At 63.6% G+C, this 16,713-nt stretch overlaps 2 protein-coding genes across 2 annotated transcripts; both read left to right on the top strand.

Moving 5' to 3' along the window:
• The first annotated feature begins 1,864 nt into the window (after nucleotides 1–1,864).
• Nucleotides 1,865–8,723, top strand: LOC128782662 (CAP-Gly domain-containing linker protein 3-like). Its single transcript, XM_053933118.1, has 8 exons — nucleotides 1,865–1,877; nucleotides 2,007–2,207; nucleotides 3,104–3,227; nucleotides 4,055–4,119; nucleotides 4,797–4,866; nucleotides 5,716–5,762; nucleotides 8,264–8,459; nucleotides 8,702–8,723. Exons 1-8 carry the CDS (start codon nucleotides 1,865–1,867, stop codon nucleotides 8,721–8,723), a joined length of 738 nt encoding a protein of 245 aa, XP_053789093.1.
• CAPNS1 (calpain small subunit 1) lies at nucleotides 8,372–16,468 on the top strand. Its single transcript, XM_053933125.1, has 11 exons — nucleotides 8,372–8,459; nucleotides 8,702–9,101; nucleotides 10,094–10,127; nucleotides 11,004–11,093; nucleotides 12,623–12,680; nucleotides 12,793–12,857; nucleotides 12,981–13,049; nucleotides 13,709–13,787; nucleotides 14,525–14,641; nucleotides 15,795–15,853; nucleotides 16,288–16,468. Exons 2-11 carry the CDS (start codon nucleotides 8,932–8,934, stop codon nucleotides 16,312–16,314), a joined length of 768 nt encoding a protein of 255 aa, XP_053789100.1. The 5' UTR covers nucleotides 8,372–8,459; nucleotides 8,702–8,931; the 3' UTR covers nucleotides 16,315–16,468.
• Nucleotides 16,469–16,713: the final 245 nt, after the last annotated feature.

The raw sequence follows: 16,713 nt of genomic DNA on the forward strand, positions 1-16,713 counted from the left end.
GGGGTGGGGCTGGGACCCCCTGGGGTGGGGCTGGGACCCCCCCCAGGACCCCTGGGACCCACCCGGGACCCCCTTGGGGATGGGGCTGGGACCCCCGGGACCCCCTGAGGTGGGGCTGGGACCTCCTGGGGGTGGGGCTGGGACCCCCAGGACCCCCCTGGGACCCCCTGAGGGTAGGGGGATCCCCTGGGGGGGGCATCCCTGGACCTTTTGGGGGTGGGGTGGGGGGTTGGGACTGGGTCATACTGGGCTGGACTGGTTTGTACCAGGTTGGACTGGTCCTTACTGGTCCATACTGGTCTGTACTGGTCCTTACTGGTCCTTACTGGTCCTTACTGGTCTGTACTGGTCCATACTGGTCTGTACTGGTCCTTACTGGTCCTTACTGGTCCTTACTGGTCTGTACTGGTCCTTACTGGTCTGTACTGGTCCTTACTGGTCCGTACTGGTCCGTACTGGTCCATATTGGTCCGTACTGGTCCGTACTGGTCCGTACTGGTCCATATTGGTCCTTACTGGTCCGTACTGGTCCTTACTGGTCCATACTGGTCCATATTGGTCCTTACTGGTCCTTTACTGGTCCGTACTGGTCCGTACTGGTCCATACTGGTCCTTACTGGTCCATATTGGTCCTTACTGGTCTGTACTGGTCCATATTGGTCCCTACTGGTCTGTACTGGTCCGTACTGGTCCTTACTGGTCCATACTGGTCCTTACTGGTCCATATTGGTCCTTACTGGTCTGTACTGGTCCATATTGGTCCCTACTGGTCTGTACTGGTCCGTACTGGTCCTTACTGGTCCATACTGGTCCATACTGGTCCATATTGGTCCTTACTGGTCCTTTACTGGTCCGTACTGGTCCGTACTGGTCCATACTGGTCCTTACTGGTCCATATTGGTCCTTACTGGTCTGTACTGGTCCATATTGGTCCTTACTGGTCCTTTACTGGTCCTTACTGGTCCGTACTGGCCGCAGGCATCTTCGCCTCGGTGTCCAAGATCTCCAAGGCCGAGGAGCAGCCCCCGGCGCCGTCGCCCCCCCCGAGCCCCCCGGGACCCCCGGCCCGAGCCCCCCACAAATCCCGCAAGGACAAGAGAGGTACAGACCCCCCCCCGAAATCCACGGGAGCCCCAAAATCCAGGGGAACCCCCCCCCAAAATCCACGGGACCCCCAAAACACAGGGGAACCCCCCCAAAAATCCACGGGACCCCCAAAATACAGGGGAACCCCCCCGAAATCCACGGGAGCCCCAAAATCCAGGGGAACCCCCCCAAAAATCCACGGGACCCCCAAAATACAGGGGAACCCCTGAACCCCCCCAAAATCCAGGGGAACCCCCCAAATTCCAAGGGAACCCCTGAACCCCCCCAAAATCCCGCAAAGGATGGGCGTGGCTGGGTGTGCTGATGGTGGGTGTGGCAGGGTGTGGTCACTGTGGCTCCGCCCCATCCTCCCGGAAGCGGGCGGGGGCGTGGCTGGGATGGGCGTGGCAGAGTGTGGCCACTGTGGCTCCGCCCCCAGCCTCCCGGAAGCGGGCGGGGGCGTGGCTGGGATGGGCGTGGCAGGGTGTGGTCACTGTGGCTCCGCCCCAGCCTCCCGGAAGCGGGCGGGGGCGTGGCTGGGATGGGTGTGGCAGGGCGTGGCAGGGTGTGGCCACTGTGGCTCCACCCCCAGCCTCCCGGAAGCGGGCGGGGGCATGGCTGGGATGGGTGTGGCAGGGTGTGGTGGGGTGTGCTCACTGTGGCTCCGCCCCCAGCCTCCCGGAAGCGGGCGGGGGCGTGGCTGGGATGGGTGTGGCAGGGTGTGGTGGGGTGTGGTCACTGTGGCTCCGCCCCCAGCCTCCCGGAAGCGGGCGGGGCCATGGCTGGGATGGGTGTGGCAGGGCGTGGCAGGGTGTGGCCACTGTGGCTCCACCCCCAGCCTCCCGGAAGCGGGCGGGGGCATGGCTGGGATGGGTGTGGCAGGGTGTGGTGGGGTGTGGCCACTGTGGCTCCGCCCCCAGCCTCCCGGAAGCGGGCGGGGGCGTGGCTGGGATGGGCGTGGCAGGGTGTGGTCACTGTGGCTCCGCCCCCAGCCTCCCGGAAGCGGGCGGGGGCGTGGCTGGACCGCGAGGGCCGGCGGGTGGCGCCGGGGGACGCGGTGCTGGTGGCCGGGCAGCGCCAGGGCCGGGCGCGCTTCTACGGCCGCACCGACTTCGCCCCCGGTGAGAGCCCGACCCCGCCCCCTGATCTGACCCCGCCCCCTGATGGGACCCCGGCCCACTGAGACCCCGCCCCGCTGAGACCCCGCCCCCTGATCAGACCCCAGCCCACTGAGACCCCGCCCCGCTGAGACCCCGCCCCAATGAGACACTGCCCCCGATGAGACCCCACCCCACTGAGACCCCGCCCCAAGGAGACCCCGCCCCACCGATACACCGCCCCCGATGAGACCCCGCCCCGCTGAGACCCCGCCCCAAGGAGACCCCGCCCCACTGAGACACCGCCCCCTGCACAGACCCCTCCCCAGAGACCCCGCCCCCTGATGTGACCCCACCCCCTGATGAGACCCCTCCCTATGCTGAGACCCCGCCCCTCGCCAATGTCCCTGATATCCCCGATGTCCCCGATGTCCCCCCAATGTCCCCCCAGTGTCCCAATGTCCCCAATGTCCCCGATGTCGCCAATGTCCCCGATGTCCCCGATATCCCCGATGTCCCCGATGTCCCCGCTGTCCCCGATGTCCCCGGTGTCCCCGATGTCCCCGATGTCCCCAATGTCCCCAATGTCCCCGATGTCCCGATGTCCCCGATATCCCCGATGTCCCCGATGTCCCCGCTGTCCCCGATGTCCCCGGTGTCCCCGATGTCCCCGATGTCCCCAATGTCCCCAATGTCCCCGATGTCCCCGCTGTCCCCGCTGTCCCCGATGTCCCCAATATCCCCGATGTCCCCGCTGTCCCCGCTGTCCCCGATGTCCCCAATGTCCCCGCTGTCCCCGATGTCCCCGGTGTCCCCAATATCCCCGATGTCCCCGATGTCCCCGCTGTCCCCGATGTCCCCGATGTCCCCGCTGTCCCCGATGTCCCCAATGTCCCCAGTGATGTCCCCGCTGTCCCCAGGGTACTGGTTCGGGGTGGAGCTGGACTCTGCGGGGGGCAAGCACGACGGCTCCGTTTTCGGGGTGCGCTACTTCACCTGCCCCCCCAAACACGGCGTCTTCGCACCCCCCTCCCGCGTCCAGAGGTACGGGGGACACGGGGGGGACACGGGGACATGGGGGGACATGGGGACGGGGGGGACATGGGAGGACACGGGGACAAGGGGGACGGGGGGACATGGGGACAGGGGGACATGGGGGGACACGGGGACATGGGGACACAGAGGGACATGGGGACAGAGAGGGACATGGGGGGACACGGGGACATGGGAGGACACGGGGACAAGGGGGGACAGGGGGACATGAGGGGCGACATGGGGACACGGGGGGACATGGGGACATGGGGGGACATGGGGACAAGGGGGGACACGGGGACAAGGGGGGACGGGGGGGACAGGGAGGGACAGGGGGACATGGGGGGGACACGGGGACATGGGGACACACAGGGACATGAGGGACATCAGGGGGACGTGGGGGGACAAGGGGACAAGGGGGGACAGGGGGGGACACAAGGGACATGGGGACATGGGGGGGAAACAGGGGGGACATGGGGACAGGGGCGGATACAGGGACGGGGGGGACACAGGGATATGGGGGGGACATGGGGAGACGGAGGGACATGGGGATGGGGGGACTTGGGGACAAGGGGTGACATGGGGACATGGGGACAGGAGGGGACACGGGGCGGATACAGGGACGGGGGGGACACAGGGACAGGGAGGGACATGGGGACAAGTGGGGACAGGAGGGGGACATGGGGGATATGGGGACACAGCCGGGACGTGGAGGGGACATGAGGGGACACTGGGATGGGACAGTGGGGTCACAGGGAGGTCACAGGGAGGTCACCCAGGGGTCACCCAGGGGTCACAGGGGACACTGTGGTCACCCCCTGTCCCCGTGTCCCCCCCAGGGTCGGGGGTCCCAAGGAGGAGCCCGGGGATGGCAGCTCCGAAAAGAAGGGACAGCCCGTCACAGGTGAGGGGCGGGGCAGGGCGGTGATTGACAGGTGGGCGGGGCAGGGCGGGACAGTGATGGACAGCTGGGTGGGGCATTGAGTGACAGCTGGGTGGGGCACTGATTGACAGCTGGGTGGGGCACTGATTGACAGGTGGGTGGGGCTGGGCGGGACAGTGATGAACAGCTGGGTGGGGCAGGGTGGGACTATGATTGACAGATGGGTGGGGCAGGGCAGGTGCTGATTGACAGGTGGGTGGGGCAGACACGGGCAGGGTGGGTGGGGCAAAGCAGTGATTGACAGGTGGGTGGGCAGGGTTGGCACTGCTGATTGGCTGCTGAGGGTGATGTGACCGTGTCCCCCCTTGTCCCCCCTGTGTCCCCCTCATGTCCCCGTGTCCCCCTCATGTCCCCGTGTCCCCCCCGTGTCCCCCATGTCCCCCCTTGTCCCCATGTCCCTTGTCCCCCGTGTCCCCCCCGTGTCCCTTGTCCCCCGTGTCCCCGTGTCCCCCCTGTGTCCCCCTCATGTCCCCATGTCCCCCCCGTGTCCCCCTCATGTCCCCGTGTCCCCCCCGTCCCCATGTCCCCCCCGTGTCCCCGTGTCCCCCTCATGTCCCCGTGTCCCCCCCGTGTCCCCGTGTCCCCCTCATGTCCCCGTGTCCCCCCCGTGTCCCCGTGTCCCCCCCGTGTCCCCGCAGTGTCACAGCCCAAGCGCTTCCCGGCCGTGCGGACCCCCAAGGACATCACATCCGAGAGCTCCTTCTCCAGGTGGGGACAGGGACAGGGACACCGGGGGTGGCTCTGTCCCCGGGGGGTGGCTCTGTCCCCACGCTGTCCCCGGGGGGGTGGCCCTGTCCTTGATGGGGTGGCCTTGTCCCTACGCTGGCCCTGTCCCTGAGGGTGTCCCTGTCCCCCTGTCCCTGTCCCCGGGGGGTGTCCCCGTGTCCCCAGGCCATGTCCCCACGCTGTCCCCATGTCCCCAGGGGGTGTCCCTGTCCCCAGGGGGTGTCCCTGTCCCCCAGGCCATATCCCTGTCCCTGGGGTGTGTCCCTGTCCCCAGGGGGCTGTCCCCGTGTCCCCGGGGGGTGTCCCCGTGTCCCCAGGCCATGTCCCCACACTGTCCCCATGTCCCCAGGCCATGTCCCTGTCCCCAGGGGGGTGTCCCTGTCCCCCACGCTGGCCCTGTCCCCGGGGGGTGTCCCCATGTCCCTGTCCCTGTCCCCAGGCCATGTCCCTGTCCCCAGGGTGGTGTCCCTGTCCTCGGGGTGTGTCCCTGTCCCCCTGTCCGTGTCCCCACGCTGTCCCCGTGTCCCCAGGGCGTGTCCCTGTCCCCGGGGGGTGTCCCCATGTCCCTGTCCATGTCCCCACGCTGTCCCCGTGTCCCCAGGGGGTGTCCCCATGTCCCTGTCCGTGTCCCCACGCTGTCCCCGTGTCCCCAGGGGGTGTCCCCATGTCCCTGTCCATGTCCCCACGCTGTCCCCGTGTCCCCAGGGGGTGTCCCCATGTCCCTGTCCGTGTCCCCACGCTGTCCCCGTGTCCCCAGGGGGTGTCCCTGTCCCTGTCCCTGTCCCTGTCCCTGTCCCTGTCCGTGTCCCCACGCTGTCCCCGTGTCCCCAGGTTACTGTTCTGCTGCTGGTTCCCGTGGATGCTCCGGCCGAGATGCAGTCCTAACCCCCCCCCCCTCCCCCCTCCCCTCCCCCACCCCGCCGCCCCCGCCGCCCCTCCCCCACCCAGTGCCTTGGTGCCCCTCCCCCCACCCGGGGAGACGTGATGTGACCCCCCTTGTCCCCTCCTGTCCCCCCCCCCCGTCCCCTCCCCCCTGTCCCGGGCTGTTCGTTCTGGAACCTTCCCCACTGGGGGGGGGGGGGGCTTTGGGCGTGGCCCCTCCCCCCATTTTGGGGCCAAATCTGCTGATAACAGCGATGGGGGAGGGGCCAGAGCCCCCCAACCCCCCCCCCGACCCCCCCAAAACCCCAAATTTGGGCCCAAATCTGCCAGTAACAACAATGGGGGAGGGGCAAGAGCCCCCCAAACCCCCAGACCCCCCCAAAACCCCAAATTTGGGCCCAAATCTGCCAGTAACAACAATGGGGGAGGGGCCAGAGCCCCCCAAACCCCCCCAGACCCCCCCCAAAACCCCAAATTTGGGCCCAAATCTGCCGATAACAGCGATGGGGGAGGGGCCAGAGCCCCCAAATTCTGATTTTGGGCCCAAATCTGCCGATAACAGCGATGGGGGAGGGGCCAGAGCCCAATTTTGGGGGTGCTCACTGATAACAGCGATGGGGATAAGCGACCGCAGCCCCCCCAAACCCCCAAATTTTGGGGTGTTCACTCCGGAATCTATTAATTAATTAATTAACCAATTAAGGGGGTTGAGGCCACGCCCCTTCCCTGTACTTTCTGGGCGTGCCAAATCCCAAATTTTCGGGCTGTTCACTCCGGAATTTATTGATTTTTTTTTGGGGGGGGCGGGGGGAAACCCGTGCCACGCCCACCACTCCCAAAAATATTTTTGGTGACTCCACCCCCCCCCCCCCGCTAAAATTTTTAGGGCTGTTCCCTCCGGAACCAATTAACGAATGAATTAATTAACATCGGGAATTGACGCCACGCCCCTTCCCGGATAATACTTTGGGGATCCCCAAAATCTCGATTTTTTTTAAGGATTTTTTTTTTCCCCCTCCCCTCCCCAAAAACAGGGCCCGAAGTGGGGGAGGGGTCCCAGAGGGTCCCTCCTGGCCGCCCCTCCCCCCCCCCCGCAGTAGCAATAACGCCCCTCCCCCCCCCGCGCTCGTGTCAGTGGCTTTAATGTCCCCAAGTGTCCCCTCCCCCCCCCCAAAAAATGTCCCCTCCCCCCCCCCTTCCGCTGCCGCATGGGACCCCGCGGAGCCGCTTCTGCCACCAATAAAATCCTTTGTACCGGAAAAATGGGGAGAAATGGGGGGAAACGGGAAAAAAAGGGAAAAAACGGGGGGGAATGGGGAAAAATGGGGGAAAATGGGAAAATGGGGGGGGAATGGGGAAAAATGGGGGGAAAATGGGGGAAAAATGGGGGGGAAATTAGGAAAAATGGGGGAAATTGGGAGGAAATTGGGAAAATGAGGGGGGGAATGGGGAAAATAGCGGGGGAAATGGGAAACATGGGGGAAAATGGGGGAAAAAATGGGGAAAAAGGGGGGGAAAGGGGGAAAAAACGGGGGGGATGGGGAAAATGGGGAAAATTGGGGGGAAAATGGGAAAAAAGGGGAAAAAACGGGGGGGAAACGGGAAAAATGGGGAAAATTGGGGTGGAAATTGGGGGAATTGGAGAAAAAATGGGGGGAAAGTGAGGGGGAAATGGGGGAAAAATGGGGGGAAATGGGGAAAACGGGAAAAATGGGGGAAATGAGGAGAAATGGGGGAGAAAATGGGGGGAAAGTGAGGGAGAAATGGGGGAAAAGGGGGGGAATGGGGAAAATTTGGAATAAATGGGGGAAAGTGAGGGAGAAATGGGGGGGAACGGGAAATTTGGGATAAATGGGGTAAAAATGGGGGAAATGGGGAAAATGGGGGAAATAATGGGGGGAAATGGGGAAAATGGGGGAAATAATGGGGGGAAATGGGGAAAATCGGGGGAAATTGAGAAAAATGGGGGGAAATGGGGAAAATTGGGAAAAAATTGGATTTTGGGGGGGGGGAATTGTATTGGGGAGGAGGAAAATGGGATTTTGGGGGGGGGACATGGAGGGACCCTAAAACAGCGAAAGGAAATGGGGGGAGGGGGAGACTTCAGAGTGGGGGAGGGGACCCCAAATCTGGGGGGGATGGTGGGGGGGGAACCCAAAAACCGGGGCGGGGGAGGACAAAACTGGGGGCGAGCCCAAATGTGGGGTGGGGGTGGGGACAGCGAGGGTCCCGTGAGGGACCCGGGGACCCCTCGGGTGAGGGGAGGGGACCCCAAAACCCCCCCCAGCGCCGCCATCTTGTCCCGGCGCGCGGCGATGACGTCACGCCCGGGCTCGTTCTGTATGCGCAGCTAATCTGCATGACCACGCCCATATGAGGCGGGTCCGGCTGTCACTCACGCTGTTAGTCACGCCCACTCCGATGGAAGCCGCGATAAGGCGTTGTTGTCACTCAATGCATTAGCCACGCCCCCTAATGCGGACCACGCCCATTATAGTTGTTATTGACGCCCCTAAGCCACGCCCCCATCTTAGCCCCGCCCAGGGCGTGTCCCCGTCAGCCCCAGGCCACGCCCCCGGGCGGTTCCCGCCGTCCCTTCCCGGTTCGCGCTCCCGGCCCCGCCCCCAGGCGTGGCCCCGCCCCTTTCCCCGTTCCGGTTCCGAGCCCGCTCCGGACCGGCGCCGCTCCCGCAGGTACCGAACCCCCCCCCAGACCCCCGGGACCCCCCGGGACCCCCCCCGGTGCTCCCCACCCCCCCCCCCAAACCGTGACTCAGCGCGGCCCCGCCCATTCCCGGAAAGCCGCGCCCGGTACCGGGACCGGAGCGGGACCGGAGCCCTGTGGGGGGGTCCCGGGGGGGGTCTGGGGGGGGGTCCCCGGAACCCCCCCCGGTGCCGCGGGTGTCGCCTAACGGTGCTGTCTCCTTCTCTTCCAGCCGCTCCCAGTGCTCCCAGTAGCGCCCCGCTGCCCTCCCAGTGCTCCCAGTGCCGCCCCAGCGCTCCCAGTAACCCCCCAGTAACTCCCAGTGCCGCCCAGTAACTCCCAGTGCCCCCCCAGTAGCTCCCAGTGCTCTCCAGTAACTCCCAGCGCTCCCAGTTCCCCCCCCAGCGTTCTCCCAGTAGCTCCCAGTGCCTCCCAGTGCCTCCCAGTAGCTCCCAGTCCGGCATGTTCCTGGTGAAGGGGCTGCTGGGGGGCGGGGGCGGTGGGGGAGGGGCCGGGGGGGGCCTCCCCGGGGGCATCGGATCCGTCCTGGGGGGGCTCCTGAGCGGGGGAGGGGGCGGGGGCGGCGCCGGGGGGGCCATGGGGGTCCTGGGGGGCGTCATCAGCGCCATCAGGTGAGGGGACACTGGGGGGGATTGGGGACACTCAGGGGGATTGGGGACATTGGGGACACTGAGGGGGCTGGGCGCATTGGGGGTTTGGGGCGTTTGGGGACATTGGGGACATTGGGGGGGATTGGGGACATTGGGGGGTTTGGGGACATTGGGGACATTGGGGGGGATTGGGGACATTGGGGGGTTTGGGGACATTGGGGACATTGGGGGGGATTGGGGACATTGGGGACACTGAGGGGGCTGGGGGGATTGGGGGGTTTTGGGGGTTTGGGGACATTGGGGACATTGGGGACATTGGGGACACTGGGAACACTGCGGGGGATTGGGGACATTGGGGGGTTTGGGGACACTGGGGGGGATTGGTGACATTGGGGACACTGAAGGGGCTGGGGGGATTGGGGACACTGGGGGGGTTTGGGGACATTGGGGGGGATTGGGGACACTGGGGGGTTTGGGGACATTGGGGGGATTGGGGACACTGGGGGGTTTGGGGACATTGGGGACATTGGGGATTGGGGACATTGGGGAGGGTTGGGGACATTGGGGGAATTGGGGACACTGGGGGAATATTGGGGACACTGGGGGGACTGGGGACATTGGGTTGGGGGTCCTGGGGGGCGTCATCAGCACCATCAGGTGAGGGGACACTGGGGACACCGGGGGGACATTGGGGACACCGGGGGGATTGGGGACATTGGGGACACCGGGGGCACTGGGGACACTGGGGGGGATTGGGGACATTTGCAACATTGAGGACATTGGGGGCTTGGGGACATTTGGGATATTGGGGACATTGGGGGGTTTGGGGACATTGGGGACATTTGGGGGGGGTTGGAGGGATTGGGGGACACTGAGGGACACTGGGGGGGTTGGGAACATTGGGGACAGTGGGGACATTGGGGGTTGGGAACATTGGGGACACTGGGGGATTTGGGACACTGGGGGGACATTGGGGGGACACTTTGGGGTGACCCCTCTGCCCCCTCCCGCAGCGAAGCCGCCGCCCACTACAACCCCGAGCCCCCCGTAAGTGACCGCCAGCCCTCCCCCCCTCCTTGGGGACCCCCGGGGGTGTCCCCTGAACCCCCCCCCCCCCGGATTTGGGGTCCCAGATTTGGGGTTCCCTGACCCCCTTGGATTTGGGGTCCTGGGTTTGGGGGTCCTGGATTTGGGGTCCCCTGTCCCCGCTGGAATTGTGGTTGCAGATTTGGGGTCCCCTGTCCCCCCCCATTTCCCCCCTCCATATTTGGGGTCTCGGATTTGGGGTCCTCTATCCCCCCCTGGATTTGGGGTCCCCTGACCCCCTGAGTTTGGGATCTTGGATTTGGGGTCCCTGTCCTTCCCCCTGGGGTTTGAGGTCCTGGATTTGGGGTGCCCTGACCCCCCCGGATTTGGGGTCCCGGATTTGGGGTGCCCTGACCCCCCCGGATTTGGGGTCCCGGATTTGGGGTTCCCTGACCCCCCCGGATTTGGGGTCCCGGATTTGGGGTGCCCTGACCCTCTTGGATTTGGGGTCCCGGATTAGGGGTCCCAGATTTGGGGTTCCCTGACCCCCCCGGATTTGGGGTCCCGGATTTGGGGTGCCCTGACCCTCTTGGATTTGGGGTCCGGGGTTTGGGGTCCCGGATTTGGGGTCCCGGATTTGGAGTTCCCTGACCCCACCCGGATTTGGGGTCCCGGATTTGGGGTGCCCTGACCCTCTTGGATTTGGGGTCCGGGGTTTGGGGTCCCGGATTTGGGGTCCCCTGACCCCCCCCAGATTTGGGGTCCCGGATTTGGGGTGCCCTGACCCTTTTGGATTTGGGGTCCGGGGTTTGGGGTCCCAGATTTGGGGTTCCCTGACCCCCCCCGGATTTGGGGTCCCGGATTTGGGGTGCCCTGACCCCCCCGTGCCCCCCCCAGCCCCCCCGTGCCCACATCTCCACCGTCGATGCCAACGAGAGCGAGGAGGTTCGGCAGTTCCGGCGCCTCTTCACCCAGCTGGCCGGGGAGGTGAGGGATCCGCCGGGATCCACCGGGATCCACTGGGATCCACCGGGGTCCACCGGGGTCCACTGGGGTCCAGTGGGATTAGCCGGGATCCACTGGGGTCCACCAGGGTCCAGTGGGATCCACCAGGATACACTGGGATAGACTGGGATCCACTGGGATCAAGTGGGGTACACTGGGATAGACTGGGGTACACTGGGATCCACTGGGATTCACCGGGGTCCAGTGGGATCCACCAGGATCCACTGGGATCCAGTGGGATCCAGTAGGATCTGCCAGGATCCACCGGGGTCCACTGGGATCCACCAGGGTCCACTGGGATCGACTGGGGTACACTGGGATCCACTGGGGTACACTGGGATCCACTGGGGTACACCGGGGTCCAGTGGGATCAGCCGGGATCCACCGGGGCACACTGGGATAGACTGGGATCCACTGGGATTCACCGGGGTCCAGTGGGATCCACCATGATACACTGGGATCAACTGGGATCCACTGGGATCTGCCAGGATCCACCGGGGTCCACTGGGATCCACCAGGGTCCACCGGGGTCCACTGGGGTCCAGTGGGATTAGCCGGGATCCACTGGGGTCCACCAGGGTCCAGTGGGATCCACCAGGGTCCACTGGGATCTACTGGGGTCCACTGGGATCAGCCGGCATCCGCTGGGATCCACCGGGCTACACTGGGATAGACTGGGATTCACCGGGATCCACTGGGATCAACTGGGGTCCAGTGGGATCCACTGGGATCTGCCGGGATCCACTGGGGCACACTGGGATAGACTGGGATCCACTGGGTTATACTGGGATCCACCGGGATCTACCAGGGTCCACTGGGATAGACTGGGATCCATTTGGGATCCACCGGGATCCACTGGGGTCCATTGGGATGGACTGGGATCCCCAGGATTTGGGGGTTCCCCCAGAATTCGGGGTCAGGATTTGGGGTGGGTCAGGATTCGGGGTTCCCTCAGGATTTGGGGTCAGGATTTGGGGGTTCCCCCAGGACTCGGCATCAGGATTTGGGGTTCCCCCAGGATTTGGGGTCAGGATTTGGGATGGATCAGGATTTGGGGTTCCCCCAGGATTTGGGGTCAGGATTTGGGATGGATCAGGATTTGGGGTTCCCCCAGGATTTGGGGTCAGGATTTGGGGTTTCCCCCAGAATTCAGAGTCAGGATTTGGGGTGGATCAGGATTTGGTCATTCCCCCAGGATTTGGGGTCAGGATTTGGGGTTCCCCCAGGATTTGGGGTCAGGGTTTGGGGTGGATCAGGATTTGGTCATTCCCCCAGGATTTGGGGTCAGGATTTGGGGTTTCCCCCAGAATTCAGAGTCAGGATTTGGGGTGGATCAGGATTTGGTCATTCCCCCAGGATTTGGGGTTCCCCCAGGATTCGGGGTCGGGATTTGGGGTGGATCAGGATTTGGGGTTCCCCCAGGATTTGGGGTCAGGATTTGGGGTTCCCCCAGGACTCGGAGTCAGGATTTGGGGGTCCCCAGCCCCCCCTGACCCCCCCGTTCCCCCCAGGACATGGAGGTGAGCCCCACCGAGCTCATGAACATCCTCAACAGGGTCGTCACCCGCCGTGAGTGCCCCCCAAAACCGGGGCTCGGGGGGGATTTTTGGGGTGCCCGCGACTCCTGAGGGGGCTCCAGGAGTCGGGGGCCCCCCCAAAATCCCCCGTGCCCCCCCCCCAGATCCCGACCTGAAGACGGACGGCTTCGGGCTGGACACGTGCCGCAGCATGGTGGCCGTCATGGACGTACCCCGGGGTTTTGGGGGGATTTGGGGCGATTTTGGGGGGATCCTCCCGGGGTTTTGGGGTGCGGGGAAGTGGGGGGGTCCCCGGTGCCCCCCGAAATGTCCTTGACGAGCCCCCCCCCAGAGCGACACCACCGGGAAATTGGGGTTTGAGGAGTTCAAGTACCTCTGGAACAACATCAAGAAGTGGCAGGTGAGGACCCCAAAATTTGGGGGGGGGGGTGGTTCCGAAATCGGGGGGACCCCCAAAACTCTGGGGTGGGAGGCCAGAGTTGAATGGGATCCCAAAATTGGGGTGCTCAGGGTGAAAGGGGACCCCAAAATGGCGGGAGAAGGCAAATTTGGGGGGATCCCAAAATAAATGAGCCCCAAAATCGAGGAAAACACAAAATTTGGGGGGGGCACCCCAAAAATCGGGATGGGAGCCCCAAAAGTGGGGGTGGACATCCCAAAATCCAGGGTTACTCAGAGCTGGGGAAGACCCCAAAATTAGGGGGACACCCCAAAAAATGGGACTCCCTCCCCCCCACAAAATCGATGTGAGAGCCCAAAAATCAGGGACACCCCAAAATCGAGGGAGGAGCCCAAAACCGGGGGTGGGACCCCAAAATTTCCCCTCTAAAATCCCAGCCCCCCCCTAAAAAACATGAGGGGGGTTGTAGGGAACCCCCCCAAATTTTTTTGGGGGGTGGGCACACCCAAAATTTGGAATACAGGGTTTCTAAAGTCCCTTAAATGGGGGTGGGGGGAGGATTTTTGGGGTTCGGGAGGGTCCCCAAATTTTGGGGAGGGGGTGAGGTGGATTTGGGGGTGCGGGACCCCCCAAAATTGGTGTCCCCCCCCCTCCCCCAGTGCGTGTACAAACAATTCGACAGCGATCGCTCGGGGACCATCGGGCCCCAGGAGCTGCCGGGGGCCTTCGAGGCCGCAGGTTTGGGGATTTTGGGGGATTTGGGGGATTTTGGGGGGTTTTGGGGATTTTTGGGGGGGCAGGAATTTGGGGGGATGGCGGGAAGGGGTTTTGGGGTGGAGGAAAGGGGGGGAGTTTTGGGGGGGGTTTTAGGGGTGAGGGTTGGAATTATTCAGGGGTGGCACCAAAAATCATCAGGGATTCCCGAAATCAGCCCGGGGTGACCCCAAATTCTCCTGGGACCCCCAAAATCCCCCTGGGGTGACCCCAAACTCTCCTGGGACACCCAAAATCCCCCCTGGGGTGACCCCAAACTCTCCTGGGACACCCAAAATCCCCCCTGGGGTGACCCCAAAGTCTCCTGGGAACCCCAAAATCCCCCCTGGATGACCCCAAAATCCCCCTGGGGTGACCCCAAACTCTCCTGGGATCCCCAAAATCCCCCTGGGGTGACCCCAAACTCTCCTGGGAACCCCAAAATCCCCCTGGGGTGACCCCAAACCCTCCAGGGACCCCCAAAATCCCCCCAGGATTTGGGGTTTTGGGGGGTTCAGGCTATTTTGGGGTGGGGGGGGTGTCAGGGATATTTTGGGGGGGGCGATTTGGGGTGTGGTGGTGATGATTTGGGGTTTTTGGGCTGGGAATGGGAATATTGGGGGGCCAATTTTGGGAGGAATTGGGCAATTTTTGGGGGGTAGGTTTGAAGGTATTTTGGGGGGGTCAAAGGTCACCTGTGCCCCCTTCCTCCCCCCCCCCAGGGTTCCGACTGCCCCCCCCTCTTTGGGCGGTTTTGGGGCGTCGTTACGGGGACGAGGGGGGGAACCTGGACTTCGACAACTTCATCAGCTGCCTCGTGCGCCTCGACGCCATGTTCCGTACGGGAACCCCCAAACCGGGGGGACCCCCAAACCGGGGGGACCCCCAAAATCGGGGGGGAATCACGAAACGGGGGGGGAATCCTGAAACTGGGAGGGGGAATCACAAAATCAGGGGGAATCACAAAATCGGGGGGGGGGGAACCCGAAACTGGGGGGGAACCCCGAAATCGGGGGGGAATCCCGAAATCGGGGGGGGGGAACCCCAAAATCGGGGGGGAACCCCCAAACCGGGGGGACCCCGAAACCGGGGGGGAATCCCGAAATCGGGGGGAATCACAACTTCGGAGGGGGGGAATCCCGAAATCGGGGGGAATCCCAAAATCTGGGGGGGGAACCCCGAAATCGGGGGGGAATCCCGAAATCGGAGGGGGGAACCCCGAAATCGGGGGGCAATCCCGAAATCTGGGGGGGGAATCCTGAAACTGGGAGGGGGAATCACGAAATCAGGGGGGGAACCCCGAAATCGGGGGGAATCCCAAAATCTGGTGGGGGAACACAAAATTGGGGGGGAAATCCCAAAATCTAGGGGGGAAATTGGAAAATTGGGAGGGAAATCCCAAAATCTGGGGGAAATCACAAAATCTGAGGGGGAATCACAAAATCAGAGGGGGAAATCCTAAAATCGGGGGGGCGAATCCCAAAATCGGGGGGGGGGGGGAGATCCCAAAATCTGGGGGGGGGAGGGAATCCCAAAATCTGGGGGGAAAATCGGAAAATTGGGGGGAAAATCCCAAAACTGTGGGGGAAATCCTAAAATTTGGGTGTGCAATCCCAAAATCCAAGTGGGGAAATGCTAAAATTGGAGGGGAAATCCTAAAAGCAATGGGGGAAATCCCAAAATCGGGAGGGGAAAATCCCAGAACTAGGAGGGGCAGTCCTAAAACTGGGAGAGAAATCCTAAAATTGGGACAGAAATCCCAAAACTGGGTGAGAAACCCCAAAATCTGAGGCGGGGGGAAAATCCCGAAACTGGGGGAGAAAATCATAAAATGGGGAGAGAAATCCCAAATCCGGGAGAGGGATCCCAAAATCGATTTGGGACCCCAGAATTGGAGGAGACCCCAAAATCCCGGGGGTTCCCCGAGGTGGGGGGGCAGGATGCAGATCCCGATTTTTGGGGTCCCCCCCTGATTTTGGGGTCCCCCCCCAGGTGCCTTCAAGTCCCTGGACCGGGACGGGTCGGGGCAGATCCGCGTCAGCCTCCAGGAGGTGGGTCTGGGGTCCCGGGGGGGTTTTGGGGGACCCCCAGGGGGGTTTTGGGGTGCCCCAGGTGGGTTTGGGGTCCCCCCCGTTCCTTTTTGGGGTGTCCCCAGAATTTGGGGGAGGTTCCCTGGGGGGGGGTAAAGGAGGGAGACCCCAAAAGGGCCCTGCTGGGTTTGTGGCACCGGAGAGACCCCAAATCTTTCAGGGACCCCCCAAAATCCCTCTGGGGTGACCCCAAACCCTCCTGGGGGGATCCTAAACCATTCAGGGACCCCCCAAACCCCTCTGGGGTGACCCCAAAACCTCCTGGGGTGACCCCAAATCTCCCCTCTGGGGTGACCCCAAACCCTCCCTGCACCCCCAAAATCCCTCTGGGTGACCCCAAACCCTCCAGGGACCCCCAAAATCCCCCAAATCCTGACGGGGTGTCCCCCCAACAGTGGCTGCAGCTCACCATGTACTCGTGAGGGGACCCCCGGACCCCCCCAGGACCTTCCAGGACACCCCAAAATCCCCCCGGACACTCCAGGAGCCCCCCAAAACCCCCCTGGACCCTCCAACTGCACCCCCGCCCCCCCCAATCTGCACCCCCCACCCCCAAATAAAAACCCCCCAACCTCACTTGGTACCTCCGGCTCTGATTTGGGGGGGTCTGGGGGGATTTTGGGGGGGGGTTTGGGGGATTTGGGGGGTCTTGGGAATTTTTTGGGGGGGGTCTTCAGGGATTTTAGGGGGTCTGGGGGGATTTGGGGGGTTCTGGAGGGATTTGGGGGGGGGTCTGTGGGATTTTGAGGGGCCTGGGGGGATTTGGGGGGGGGTTTTGGGGATTTTTGGGAGTCTTTGGGGTCTTTGGGAATTTTGGGGGG

Source organism: Vidua chalybeata, assembly GCF_026979565.1.
Source record: "Vidua chalybeata isolate OUT-0048 chromosome 35 unlocalized genomic scaffold, bVidCha1 merged haplotype SUPER_35_unloc_1, whole genome shotgun sequence".
NCBI lineage: Eukaryota > Metazoa > Chordata > Aves > Passeriformes > Viduidae > Vidua > Vidua chalybeata.